This window comes from Apteryx mantelli, chromosome 3 (assembly GCF_036417845.1).
Source record: "Apteryx mantelli isolate bAptMan1 chromosome 3, bAptMan1.hap1, whole genome shotgun sequence".
In the NCBI taxonomy this organism is placed as follows: Eukaryota; Metazoa; Chordata; class Aves; order Apterygiformes; family Apterygidae; genus Apteryx; species Apteryx mantelli.
In genome coordinates, this window is record NC_089980.1 from 138,890,333 (window position 1) to 138,904,012 (window position 13,680).

The 13,680-nt window shown below is 67.5% G+C and overlaps 1 protein-coding gene across 1 annotated transcript; it reads right to left on the minus strand.

The window, feature by feature from the left end:
- Positions 1 to 530: 530 nt before the first annotated feature.
- On the minus strand, positions 531 to 13,303 carry KCNK3 (potassium two pore domain channel subfamily K member 3). Its single transcript, XM_067294891.1, has 2 exons — positions 13,021 to 13,303; positions 531 to 1,764 (listed from the first exon to the last, which is right to left on the minus strand). The coding sequence occupies exons 1-2, from the start codon at positions 13,301 to 13,303 to the stop codon at positions 842 to 844; spliced, it is 1,206 nt and encodes a 401-aa protein (XP_067150992.1). The 3' UTR covers positions 531 to 841.
- Between the last annotated feature and the right edge of the window lie 377 nt (positions 13,304 to 13,680).

Sequence of the window (13,680 nt, forward strand, 5' to 3'; positions counted from 1 at the left end):
CGGCAGCCTCCTCCCGGGGCGACGCTGCTGCCGCCGCGATGTGCACGGAACTGCACGTCCTCCTCTCCCCTGGAGCGGCCGCAGGGAAGGTAGGAACACGCATGTGGGCATCCCGCAGCACGCGCACACTGAACTGTGCACGACCGGCGTGCCCTTGCTCTGCAAAGCCTCCGATGCACTTGCACACACATGCACACGCCTGCACATGCCTGCACACGCTTGCACACGCTTGCACACACATGCACATGCTTGCACATGCTTGCACACACGCACACGCACAGTCACACACCCCACCTGCAGCGATGCCGTCACACCCTCCTGCACAGTCCCTTATCCCAGCTGCCTCCCGGCCACGGAGGAGGTGGCAGCCGCGGCCGGGATGGGGCTCGTGGGGCCGGGCAGGGTTGCGCCGGGTGCAACGAAGCGAGGTGCAGCTGCGAGAGATGCGGGCGCAGCCGTGACCCACTCGCCCCCCCGCCCCCCCGGGGCTGCCCCGTCTCCTCCCCTTGGCTCTCCATCGGGTCAAAAAGCTCTCCAGGTCTTCAGTTCAAGTTTCACATTTTGAGGAGTGGTTTGCAAAATAAAATAAAATAAAACAAAACAATAACATGAAATAAAACAGACCAACAGCCCCCTCTCCCCGCTCTGGAAAGGACCAGGAAAGCCTCGGCGAGCGGAGGGAGGCGACGGCGTTGCAGTACGTGGACATCCTGCGCCCCGGCGGAGATGCCCAGGTGCCCCCCCGCCGGCTTTGCCGGTCGTAGGACAGTTTCCTCCTGCTGCGACCTCCCCTTGGCCGAGGGGGCACGTGGGGAAGGAGGGAGGGGGGGGTCGCGGGTGGCTACACGGAGCTGCGGCGCTTCATGAGTCCCTGGAAAGCCGAGAGGCTGTGGAGGCCCGTGGAGACGGAGCTGATGGCCGAGCGTTGGGCGTTGCAGAAGCATCTGTTGGAGGGCGTCTCCGGGTAGCGGCCGGGCGAGGAGTGGCTCTGCTCCACGCACGTGTCCGAGGTGGACAGGTCCCTGGGGATGATCATGGGGATGGAGTACTGCAGCTTCTCCCGGCTCTTGTACCATAGGCACGAGCACATGGACTGGAAGTGGAGCACCTCCGCGTAGACGTTGCGAAACCCGCCGCCCCCGCCGCCCACCACCCCGCCACCGCCGCCGCCGCCGCCGCCGCCGCCCCCCACGGCCGCCGCGGTGGACGAGGCGGTGTCCGCGGTGTGGACGCTGCTGGCCTGCCCGTTGCGGGTGAGCAGCGCCCGGTGCTCAGCATCCCGCTTCTCGTCCTCGGCGTTCATGGTCATGAAGCGCAGCACCACCAGGTTGAGGAAGGCCCCGATGACCGTCAGCCCCATCAGGATGTAGACGAAGCTGAAGGCCACGTACTGGGGCTTGTTCTGGAGGGCCTCATCCTTCTGCAGGGCCACGTAGTCCCCGAAGCCGATGGTGGTGAGGGTGATGAAGCAATAGTAATAGGCGTGGAAGAAACTCCAGTGCTCGTAGTAGGAAAACGCGGCTGCCCCGATGCACAGGGTGCTGATGCAAGAGAAGAACCCGATGGTGACCATGTTGGCCATGGACACCTCGGCCCGTCTCATGCCAAGGCACTTCTTGACGCGGTGGAGGAGGTATTTGACGAAGGTGTTGATCCGCTCGCCCAGGCTCTGGAACATGACGAGGGTGAGGGGGATCCCCAGCAGGGCGTACACCATGCAGAAGACCTTCCCGCCGTCCGTGCTGGGGGCTGCATGGCCGTACCCTGGGGAAAAAAAAAAGACAGAGCGAGTTGGCTTGGTCATTGCACGCCTAACATGACACGCTTCCCTTTTTCTGCTGCTCGAGGGCAGCTGGACACGGCCGTATCCCAGGGTGCAGAGCCGGCATCGTCTTGGAGCAAGCTCCTGAGAGGGACAGCGAGCTGCCCAGCTCTTTGAGGGCAACGCTGGAAGCTTTCCGGGAGGAAGCACCCACTTTCCCTGGAGCATCCGCTTTTCCTGGAAGCGTCCACCGATCTCTGAGTGCTTTCTGCAGGATGGTGCTTGCTATCTTCAGGCCTCCCTGCAGACGCGGGGTCCTGCCCTCGCGCTTCCCTCGCAGATCGCCTCCCCCATCCGAGTTCCCCAGCTGCCCAAACCCAGCTGCCGACCCGCGCTGCCCTCGCCCATGAGAAGCAAGGAGTGACTGCAGATGGTTTTCCAGACTAAGAGGATAACGGGAGACCTCAGAATAAAAGTAACGGGGAGGGGGAGAGAAGGCAGAGACAAAAATGAAAAGCCCTCGTCTTGCGGAGAGAGGAGCCGGGGGGGGGGGGGCCGGGGGGGCCTCCGCCGTGGTCCCTGGGCTGGCTGGGGGCAGTGGGTCGTTGCTTCCCCACCACCAGCCACCGAGGGCAGGTGGAGGGAGCGTGCACCAGAGACCCGGCCCCGGGACCCATCTGCATTTCGATTAATCTCCTTCCTGCGCAAAACGCGTGCAAAGAGGACGCGTTCTTTCTCTGCGCTGCCAGACTATTTGCGTCTGATGGATGTTGGGAGGGGGTCGAAGCGGAGAAAAGGCAGATGAGATTGCGGAAAGCTGCGGCTGCCTCCCCAGCCGGGTGCTCCGGGGTCCTGCAAGCCCCCCGTCCGCACCCCGGTGCCGGTCCTGGCCCCTCTCCGGCTCCAGCACCTTCTGCGTGCTGCACCAGGTCCTGGAGCTGGGACAGGCAGCCGGACGTTCCCCCCGGACCCCGTCCTTGGCTCCGTCTTGGCGTGACGTGGAGGACCCTGAGAGTGTTTTTGGGGGTGGGACTGGACTGAGACCCAAGCGTCGCGGGGTTTGTCCAGCCTTCTGCTGATACACGTGAAAAGCAGGAAAAAAATTAGTGGTTTTGTTTAACCCACACCACAAAGCTCAGCTCAGAGAGACCAGTTTGGAAGGAGAACAAAAGTGATGAAGGGCTGTTGTCCAGAGCTGCCTGGTGAGGTGACATCTGGCTTTAGCAGAGGACACCAGGGCAGGGGAGCTCCTTTCTGCTCAAGGCCAGGTGAGCCCACATCTCCCAGCTGCCAGGAGAGGGCTATAACCAGCAGGTTGGATGGTCCTCCAGGTCCTGCTCCAGCCTTCTTCCCACCTGGTGAGCCCACACCTCCCAGCTGCCAGGAGAAGGCTATAACCAGCAGGTTGGATGGTCCTCCAGGTCCTGCTCCAGCCTTCTTCCCACCTGGTGAGCCCACACCTCCCAGCTGCCAGGAGAAGGCTATAACCAGCAGGTTGGATGGTCCTCCAGGTCCTGCTCCAGCCCTGTTCCCAGCTGGGGGAGCGAATGCAGGTGTCCGGCGCTTCCCGAAGGTGCCCTCACCTCCGGGCAGCTGCCGTTCCCCTCTGCCTTTTCCCTCTCCTTCCCTCCCTCTCCGGCTCGCAGCAAATCCCGCAGCCCCGTGCACCGCGTGGAGCGGCGCCAGCGCGAGGCATGGAGGCAGCTCGACCTTAAACGCTCCCGAGCCAGCCGGCCGGAGGAGGCTCTGCCCCAGCCGGGGCCCATCCGAACTGCTCCGGGGACGCGCTGCCGGCCTCGCTCCGCGCGTCGTGCCTATAGCGCCACGCTCGTCGCTTATTAAACGCCTCCAAAAATACGTTCCGTGTCAAAGATCAAGCGGCGTGCACCTACGTGCGGAAAACACTTGGATGTAACGCGATCATCGACGGACGAGGACGGCGAGTCGTTGAGCATCTCTTCCGTCGCTCCGTCCCGGCTTTGTTTAATCCTTGCCCTGCAGAGGCAGGGAGCGTTTGTCACTGTCATCTGCGCTGGCAGCCTCCGGGAGGCCAAGGATTAAGCGGTGCCGGAGCGAGGCGAAAGGAAGAGTTGTCAGATCTCTGTCCAAACCGCCTCCGAGGAGCTGGCGCGACCTTTCCCACCCGTCGGAGCCGCCGGGCTCCGGTGCCGCTTGCGCTGGGCTCTGCGGAGAGCGTGGTTGCGCCTCCAAAATCTTGGGGTGCAGCCCCAAACGCCTCCGTCCTCCCAGTCCTCTGCCCCTGGCTAAAACTCCAGGTTTCTCCGACGGGATGCCACAGCCCGGCGCCGGCGTGCGCACGGATCCCAAACCCTGGCTCCGAGGTGTCTGCCAGCACCCCTTTTCCCAAGGACGCCCCGTCAGCAGGCTTTTCCTGGAGCCGGGATGCTGCCGCGCTGTGCTGGGTCCTGGAGCAGGACCGGATGGTGCATTGCAAAGCCGGGCGGCATCCCGCTTTCCCGGATCGGTGCTGGGGCTTGGCTCCATCCCAGCTCTGCGAACTTGCTCCGGGGAACCGGCACATCGAGGACGGGATTTCAGGCTCCGGGCTCTCGCTGCCTGTACGTGCACCGCCTGACGGCGATCCCGCGCGAGGACGGGGCGACGGTGGCGCAGACACGAAATCCCTGCGAACCCCTCCTTGCCCCTGCGCTGCCGCGGCCGCAAGCGCGCGAGCTTCTGGGAAGTTCCTGGGAATGTGACAAAGTCTCCGCCGCTGCCAAGCGCAACAGCGGCTTTGCTTTCCCCCGCGGCTCCCATCAAAGAAATATGCCTGATTTATGGCCGTGTCTCACCTCGCCCCCGTCCCGCTCCGGGCTCGCGGCTCCCTCGACCGGCCCGGCCTCTCCGGAGAAGGCACCGCGTGACCCGGCGCTCTCCCGGGCTCCCTGCAAGAGCTCCTCGTGCTTTCTTTGCCCCGGGACCCTTGACCCCCCCTGTTTCTCTCCTTGCTGCCTCCTTCCCACGCTGGGCTCCCTTCCCGGCATTCCCGCAGCCAGCCGGGGCCGGCTCCATCGCCCTTTTCCCTGGCCGCCCTTGCAAAAACACGCTCAGCGTCCCTGCTCTTCTCCATCGCTTCCTGCCCTCCGCCGGCACCCCGGGGCCTCCCGCGCGGCAGGGGGGGGGATCCGGGGATCTCTGAGCGCCCGATGCACCTCGGAGCGATCCGGCACCGAGGGACGGCACCGAGCGGAGGTGCTGCAGGGCGGCCCGCGGCGCTGACCCCTTCCAAAGGTACCCGACGTGGTCAGAGCTTCCGACGCCCGCGGAGCGGCCCTGGCGGCTGCTGGGAGCCGGCACGGCACGGCCAGAGTCCAGGTGCTCCGGGCTCCCTCCCCACCTGGCTCCGTGGGTGCTGCAAGCCAGCGCGGAGCGCAGCGGGCGTCCCCCGCGGGAATACATGGCATGTCCCCGAGGAACGCGGCCGGCTCGTGTCCTTTTTAGGGCCGTAGAGGAACCGGGGCGGATCTGCCTGTTATTCCCGGGGAGCAGGTGCACGCTGCAGCTGGCTCCCGGCCTGCAATAAATCCCCGGCTGTCAGGCAGGATGGATGGCCGGGATTAGCAGGCAGCTGTCTCCGCGCCGCGGGAAGGGGCCTGCAGGGTTGTTGTCAGCAAAGCCTGGGAGTGCGTCGCTTCCCTGGGGGTGGGAGGATGGTGGAAACGTCTCGGAGGCGAGTCACCGAATTGCCGGACAGGGAAAAGGGCTGGGAAGGCAGAGAGAGCGCCACAGGCCTGGTCTTGGGGTGCAGGGAAGCAGGGCAGGGGTTGGGGATACAGGGAAGCAGGGCAGGGTTTGGGGAATGGAGGGAGACAGGGATGCATGGCAGGGCATGGGAACGCATGGAGACAGGGAGGCAGGGATGCAGGGCAGGGTTTGGGGATGCAGGGATGCAGGGCAGGGTATGGGGACACAGGGATGCAGGAATTCAGGGATGCAGGGCAGGGTTTGGGGATGCAGGGATGCAGAGATGCAGCGTGCCCTGAGCTCCCTTGTCCCCCCGGAGCATCCTCCTCCTCCAGCATGTGCCAGCCCTCCGGAAAGCTCTCAGCCGCCTGAACCCAGGGCCAGCTCCCACCCGTCCCCGCTGCTTCCAAGAAGGGCGAATATCTCATGGAAAGGTTTAAAGGGAGCTTGTGTCCCCGAGCGTCCCCCTGCGGCGGTGGCGCGAGCTCGGCCAGGCTACGAGGCGCGCGGGCAGTGCCGAGCTCTCTCCGTCGGCCGCGGCCAAGAGCAACGCGGGCTGCGCCTAGACCCGCGCGTCAACCAGCGTCAGGCCTCAGCACGGGGACCTCGGCCGCTGCCCCCCAGGGCTGGCACGGGGGGGGGGGGTCCGGCCCCATCGCCCCCAGCCTGGGGCAGGGGGTCCGCACGGTGCGGCGGGGAGGGCTGCGAGCGCGCCGTCCGTGCGCTGCGGCCGCGTGTCCGTCTCGCGCCGGCACGGGGCTGGCGGTGCCCCTCGGAGCGCGGGCTGCTCCCGTCTGGGAAATGCCCCGTCTCTGCAGGCTGAGCAAACACGCCGGCCGATAGCGGCTGGGAAAGGTGGCATGTGGCACCGGCACAAGCGCCGCCAGCCCCCGCCTGAGCAAACACGGCCCCGGCAGCCTGGCACGAAGGGACGCACGTCTGTCACCGCGCTGCCGGGACCTGTCCCCCCGGATGGGGCACTTTCCCCAGCTCTGCAGCGGGCTCGTCCCGTCTCTGTCCCTTCACCCGTGCAGCCCCCCCACGGGTGTCCTTCTCCATCCATCCACCTGCCCATCCGTCCAACCTCGCACACAGCTATCTATCCATCTGTCCGTCTGTCTAAGCAGGCATCCATTCATCTATCCAACCAGCCAGACATCCATCCTCGCACACAACTATCCATCCATGCATCCATCTGTGCATGCATGCATCCACCTATGCACCATCTGTGCATCCACCTGTGCATCCATCCACGCACCCATCTATGTATCCATCCACGCATGCATCCATCTGTGCACCAATCCTGCATCCATCTATGCACCCATCTATGTATCCACACATGCATGCATCCACCTATGCATCCATCTGTGCATCCATCCATGCACCCATCTATGCATCCATCCATGCATGCATCCATCTGTGCACCAATCCTGCATCCATCTATGCACCCATCTGTGTATCCACCCATGCATGCATCCACCTATGCATCCACCTGTGCATCCATCCATGCACCCATCTATGTATCCATCCATGCATGCGTCCACCTATGCATCCATCCATGCATCCATCTGTGCATCCATCCATGCATCCATCTATGTATCCATCCATGCATGCGTCCACCTATGCATCCATCCATGCATCCATCTGTGCATCCATCCATGCATCCATCTATGTATCCATCCATGCATGCGTCCACCTATGCATCCACCTGTGCATCCATCCATGCATCCATCCGTGCATCCGTGCTAGGAGCCCCGGCAGATGGGACAGGAGGGCGCATTGCAACCGTCCCCGGACAGCTGCTCGTCTCAGCGTGCGCTGCAGAGACACCACCTTCCCCGGCCCCTTCCTCTCCCCCCGTCGTTCCCCCCCACCATCTCCCCGACCCACCGCTCCCAGCGTCACCACGACCGCCTTCTCCCACCCCAGCTTGGTCCCACCTGAGCACCCTGGGGGCTCAGAGCCACCTGCGTCCCGTGGGATGTGCCGGGGAGGGAGGACGGAGGAGGGAGACCTCTGCCTCCCTCTCTCCCTGCTTGCCTGCAGGAGGGGGGGGTTCGAGGGAGAGGGAGGGAGCCCCGAGGGGCTGGGGGGGGGGCTCTGCCCCATGGGCGGCAGAGCACCTCGCTCAGGCGCTGCCCCCCGGCGCTGCCCCCCCTGCCTGCGGCGCGGCCGAGCCTTTCCCTGGCGGGGGGCCGCGCGCGCGCCGGGGCCGATGGTGTCATGGAAAATCCGCTCGCCCGCCAAGGGCCCTGTTTGCGCCGGCGAGAAAGCGGCGATTTCGCCCTGCGCCTTGGGGCGCCGCCAGGCCCCTTCTCCGGGCTCCTTCCAGCTCCGCCGCCTCCGTCCCCTCGCCTCCTCCTGCCCGGAGCCTCTTCCCCTCGCTCCCGCCCGCGCCTGGGAGCCGTCGGCTCCCGCTGCCCCCCGGCCGGCGGGAGACGGGATGGACGGATAAGAGGGGGGGTTGCTGCGGGACGGCCTCTTATTTGGGATGCTGAAATCCCCCGGGATCCGGGTCGGAAGCTGGTGCATCCCTTCCCCCGCCCCCCCGGGAGTGTTAATGCACCGCGGGGCCCTGCTCGCTCGCACGGCCGCTTCCCGGGCGGCTGCCGCCTTGCTCCTGCGCCCCGGTGCCCTTCCTTTGGAGCGGATAAAGGTGCTGCACTCTCGACGTCTTTCCCTGCAAAGCTCCCGACGGGGGCCGGGATGCCGACGCTTTCCGTCCCCTCCTTCCTTTCCCCGGCTGCGTCCCCAGCTCGCTCTCCCGGGAGCCAGGCGGGTGACGCTCGCCGCTCCTGGGGGGGACACGAAATGGGGATGTTCTCCAGGATTTATGCCCTGAGGGGTGTTGCTCCCAACGCTTCCTACCGGTGGGACATCTTTCCCCACAAAAAGGCTCAGCCCTTAGCAGCCACCGGAGAATCTCCGCGCCCCCCCCCCCCCCTCGGCAGGGGCACGGCACCGTGCCCAGCATCACCGGCTCCCGGCCCCTCGGCACCACTGGGCCGGGGGGGACACGAGCCCCGCGCCGGGTGGTTGGGAAGGAAAGAAATTGGCTTCCAGCTGATCCCTGCTTGCCCGGCTCCGGGCAATAAATCCCCTTCGCCTCCGAGCATCTCCGCTCCGGCACGTGTTGTTTATGCCTTGCTTCGCGTCGGGCTTTCGCTGGAGTTTAATGAGGCGGCAGCTGGGAGAGGCCGGGCCGGGAGGGGGCAGGGAAGACGCAGTTATTAATTGCTGTTATCTCTCCGGGATGGAAATTTCATAGCCTGGGCGGCCGGGGAGGAGGGAGAAGGGCGAGGACGGGAGCGGGGCTGGAGCAGGGATCACTCTGCGGCGTTGCTGACTGAGCGCTGACCCTCCGGAGGCGTGAGGACCCCGAGCCCAGAGCTCATAGCATGTGGAAAAGGTTGGAAACCTGCTCTCGGCCCTTGGGATACGGCCTGGACACTGCTCTGGTCCCAGGGTATACGCGCTCCTGATGGCAGCTCCCCATCCTGCCAGGCCTCTTCTCTCTCATTCCCTGACAAAGGGAACAGTGGCAGAGGTGCTGCTGGTGAACATGCCCTCATTAGGTTTCAGAGTGAACACCCTGGATTAATCCCAGGATACCACAGGCAAAGATGGCAAGGGGTTGGCCTTATGTCTAACTGGAGAGGGAAGGAAAGCCGTCCTGCCCTCCTCTATCCCTCCAGACCCTGCGGTGCCGGAGTCTCCACACCGCTGGGATTCCCAGCTGGCACAGAGCCCACGGCCCCTCCGGCTGGCGACGCGCTGCTGCGACGTCCTCTGGGGCCGGAGCGCAGCCCTTCTCTCAGGGAGGGGGGGCCCCAAAAAACCAGCCCCTCTCCCCGGCCAGCGATTTTCCCCAAACTGGCAGGCGCTCGGTGCCCTCGAGGCTTCTCCTCCTCTGTTGGGCTTGGCCAAAATCAGCGGGTTTGGGAGCTACTGGGGGGGGGGGGCGAGACCCCAAACCAGGACCGCTCAGAGCCCCTTTCCCGAGGGGCATCCCAGGACTCCAGCAGCAGGGATTTAAGTGACCGGCCCGTGTTGACGAGCCGCAGGGGTGGCAGGAGCAGCCCTGCCGTGGCGACCCTCCGCTGCCCCAGTCCTGAGAGAGACTGTTGCAGTTTCTCCCTCCAGCATGTTAACTCTGAAACCTACTGAAGGCATGTTTACAGGCGCCTGCGCTCATTGCCACCGCTGATCGGTCGTGGCAGGCACAGCTAGCGCAGAATGAGACCGAAAAGGTCTGGGGGACCCGGAGAGCACGGGCGCTCCATCCCTGGCCCCCCACCAGCGAGCCCACCGCCGTCCCCTGCCCGCTGCAGCTGGGGGCAGTGGGGACGCGCGAGCAATCCAGGAGTGGGGGAAACAGGATCGAATCGGGGATGAAAATAGCGCCGGGGCACAGAGCACGGAGTGCGTTATTCATCGCCGCCTTGGCTTCAGCCCGGACCTGCCAGCTCGGCCACGGGACATCTGCCGAGCTCCTGGCCCGCGGCCGGGCTGGCGGGACGCGGCTACGGCCAGCCCCCGCGCCCGCAAACCCCCGGCGAGGATGGGGGCTGGGACGAGATTCGCACCCTCCTTTTTGCACCGCCGGCTCCCTCCCCTCCGGCGTCAAGCCGAGGCCTCCAAGCCCTGGACTTGCTCTGCACTTCACGGGCGAGCGGGACCGTGAAATGCCGTTTCACGGAAATAGCGGGATTTTCTTTCCTCTCTTCCCTGCTGGGAGTTTGTGACTTGCGATGGTTTTGCTTCCTTCGCTGTCACGACCTGGCCTGTTTCGGAAACCGCCTCTCTAAGGAAGCCAACGTCTTCCTCGGGAATTACGAGGTTCTGCTAAAAACAGCGCTAGGAGCTGCGCGTTTGTACACGCGCGTCTTCATCCACCCGAGCACCTGCCCTGAGACGTCGCGGAAAGGGGTTGAAATCGCTTAGCGAGACGGGCTTGATTCCCGCGGAGCCGTAAAACCCGCAGGCGGGGAAATTCCCTCTGCATCCCCCTTCCGGCTCCTCCGGGGCCGAGCGCACGTCTCCCGGCACCGGAGCGTCGCTGCCTGAACCCCCGAGAGCTCGGAGGGGAGCGGGAGCGGGACGGCTTCGAGCTCCCGCTCCCGCCCGGGGGCTGGCGGGACGCTCCATGAGGTGTCACGCCTGGCGTCGGGGCTCAGCCCCCACGCGCGGGCCCCGGAGCCGGCTGCAGGCAGGGCAGGGGAGCGGGATCTGCCCCCGGGGGGTCTCGGCGCGGCCGGGACGGATGCCCGGATGCCCGGCTCACTCCCACCACGTCCCTCGGGCCCCGTTGGGCCGTGCCGAGGGCAAATCCCCCTCGCCCGCCGCCCCCCCGACCTCCCGCGTCAAACAGAAGCGGCTCATCCAGGCTCCCAAAGCCCTTCCCAGCTGCTTCCCCCAGGCACAGCAGGGAGCCCCCGGCAGGGAGCAGCGCTCCGAGGAGGGGCGGTTTGGGGACTTGGGGAGGGGGGGTGCGGTAGGTCCCCCCAATTCCCCGGCTGGCAGGAGAAGCCCTTAGAGACCCCCCCCCCCCGCATGCCAGGGCACGGCAGCCCCCCTCGACGGCTGTGACACCCCTGTCGCAGGGCCGGAGCATCCGTGCGGCCAGGGATCGGCTGGGACGGGGGGGGGGGCCGTGATCCCACCCCAGCAGGCACACGGACCCGGCTGGGATCAACCGTGGGGACCTGCCTGCACTGGGGGTCCTGGAGCGGCGGCAGAAGAAGGGCTCTGAGTCCCCAAATCCTGCTCAGCTCCCCCCCCCCCCCCCCGCTCCCCATGCTGGGCGACCCACGATGCGCTCGCGGGGGTGTCCCCCCCCCCCCAAAAGGGGAGCCCCCTCTTCCCTCCCTAGGGAAGGGCAGGGAGCGGTTTGCCAGGGAGCCTTGTCCCCAGGGGACCTTCCTCCACCGCCTCCCTCCTGAGAAGGGGACAGTCCAAAAACGATCGGGAAAACGGGGAAGGGACACCGGGAGACGAAGCGTCCCCGACCGGTGTGGGGGTCTCCGTTACAGGGACGGGCGCTGGCCTGGGGGGGGGGCACAGCATGAGGGGACAAGTGTCCCCCCCCCGTCCCCTGCCTGGCTGTCACACCACAGCCGGCGGGCTGGTCCCGCCGCAGGCTGTCGCCCTGCCCGGGCTCGGCGGGGAGAAGCCCCCCCATCCCGCAGCCCTTGGCGGGTTTCCCCGCTCCCCGTTTCCCCCTCTGCGCCCCTCAGCCGCTGCGACCCCCCGGAGCAGCCTCGGCCCGGGGGGGCCGGGAAAGGGGGGGGGTCGCTGCCCTCTCCGAAGCCCCCCGGAGCCGCCGTCCCGAAGCCGCTTTCACCCTGGGGGCTGTAAAATGGGGTTCGAGTTGGGGTAACCACGGGGGGGGGGAGCTGGGCGAGACCCCGACGACAGGGAGGACCGTGGTGGCGGGGAGCCCCGCGGCCGTGGGGATGGAGCTCTGTGTGTGTGTGTGGGGGGGGGCTGGATGGGGACCCCCAAATGCGGGGGGGGGGGCAACTGGTGAGGAGCCCGGGGCTGCAGGGACAGGAGCTGACTAGGGGGAGCGGGCTGGCGGAGAGACCAGAGACCATGGTGAGTGTTCCCGACGACGGGGGAGCCGGCCGGGCGGGTAGCCCCGATGCCTCGGGGATGGGCGCAGAGGGGAGAGTCCCGACAGGGGTTCCCGGTGTCGGGGGGGCCGGCCGGGCGGGTAGCCCCGATGCCTCGGGGATGGGCGCAGAGGGGAGGGTCCCGACAGGGGTTCCCGGTGTCGGGGGGAGCCGGCCGGGCGGGTAGCCCCGATGCCGCGGGGATGGGAGCTCTGGGGGGGGGGGGGGGACACCGGAGCCAAGCCGGCAAGTAGCCCCGACAGTGCAGAGCTGGGGGCTTTCCGGAGGGTCGAGCCGAGGGTTTCCCGGGGGCAGCGGAGCCCGGCGGGCGGGTCGCCCCGATGCTGCGGGGCTGGGAGCTTTGGGGACGATCGCAGCGGGGGCTCCCCAGGACACCGGAGCCGGTGCCGCGGGGCTGGGAGCTTTGGGGACGGCCGGGGCTGGTGCTTCGGGGGACACCGGAGCTGGTGCTGCGGGGCTGGGAGCTTTGGGGACTGTTGGGGCGAGGGCTCCGGGCGGTACCGCAGCCGGTATCGCCGTGTGGGAGCTCTGGGGACGGTGGGGGCGGAGGCTTCGGGGGACACCGGAGCCGGTATCGCCCTGCGGGAGCTTTGGGGTCGGCCGGGAAGGGGACTCCGGGGGACACCGGAGCCGGTGCCGCGGGGCTGGGAGCTCTGGGGACGGTCGGGGCTGGTGCCTCGGGGGACACCGGAGCCAGTATCGCCGTGTGGGAGCTTTGGGGACGTCTGGGAAGGGGACTCCGGGGGACACCGGAGACGGTGCCGCGGGCTGGGAGCTTTGGGGACGGCCGGGAAGGGGACTCCGGGGGACACCGGAGCCGGTGCCGCGGGGCTGGGAACTTTGGGGACGGTCGGGCTGGGAGCTCCGGGGGCAGCGGCGGCGGCGGGGCTGCGCGGTGTCGCGGCGGGCGGCCGGTACCTATGGTGGTGATGACGGTGATGGCGAAGTAGAAGGAGCCGGCGAATTTCCACTGCACGCCGGCCTTGTGCGGCTTGAGCTTGAGCACGACCCACTCGAGCTCGCGGTAGCTCTCGGCGCTGAGGTTGTACTTGCTCTTGAGCTCCAGGCGCTTCGCCTCCAGCCGCCGCCGCTCCGCCGTCTCCTCCTCGGACTCGAGCGCGTCGAAGACGGCGGCGCCCACCAGCAGGTACGTGAAGGTGCACATGATGAGCGCCAGCGTCCGCACGTTCTGCCGCTTCATGGTGCGCGGCCGGCGGCGGCGGCGGGCGGCGGTGGCGGGGCCGCGGCGGCGCGCGCCGTCTGGGGCATGGCGGCGGCGGCGGCGGCGGCGGCGGCGGCGGCGGCGGCGGCGGCAGCGGCAGCGGCGGCAGCGGCGGCGGCGGCGGCGGCGGCGGCGGCGGCAGCGGCGGCGGCAGCGGGGGCGGGGGCGGGGGCGGAGCTGTCCTTCAGCACCACCGCCGCCACCGCCCCGCCCCGCCTCGAGGCTCCGCCCCGCCCCGCGGCTCCGCCCCGCCCCGAACCGAACCGGCCCGACCCGAACTCACCCGACCCGCCCGGCCCCGAGCGCCGCCGCCGCCACCGGCACCCGCACGGGCCACCGCACCCGAACCGACACCG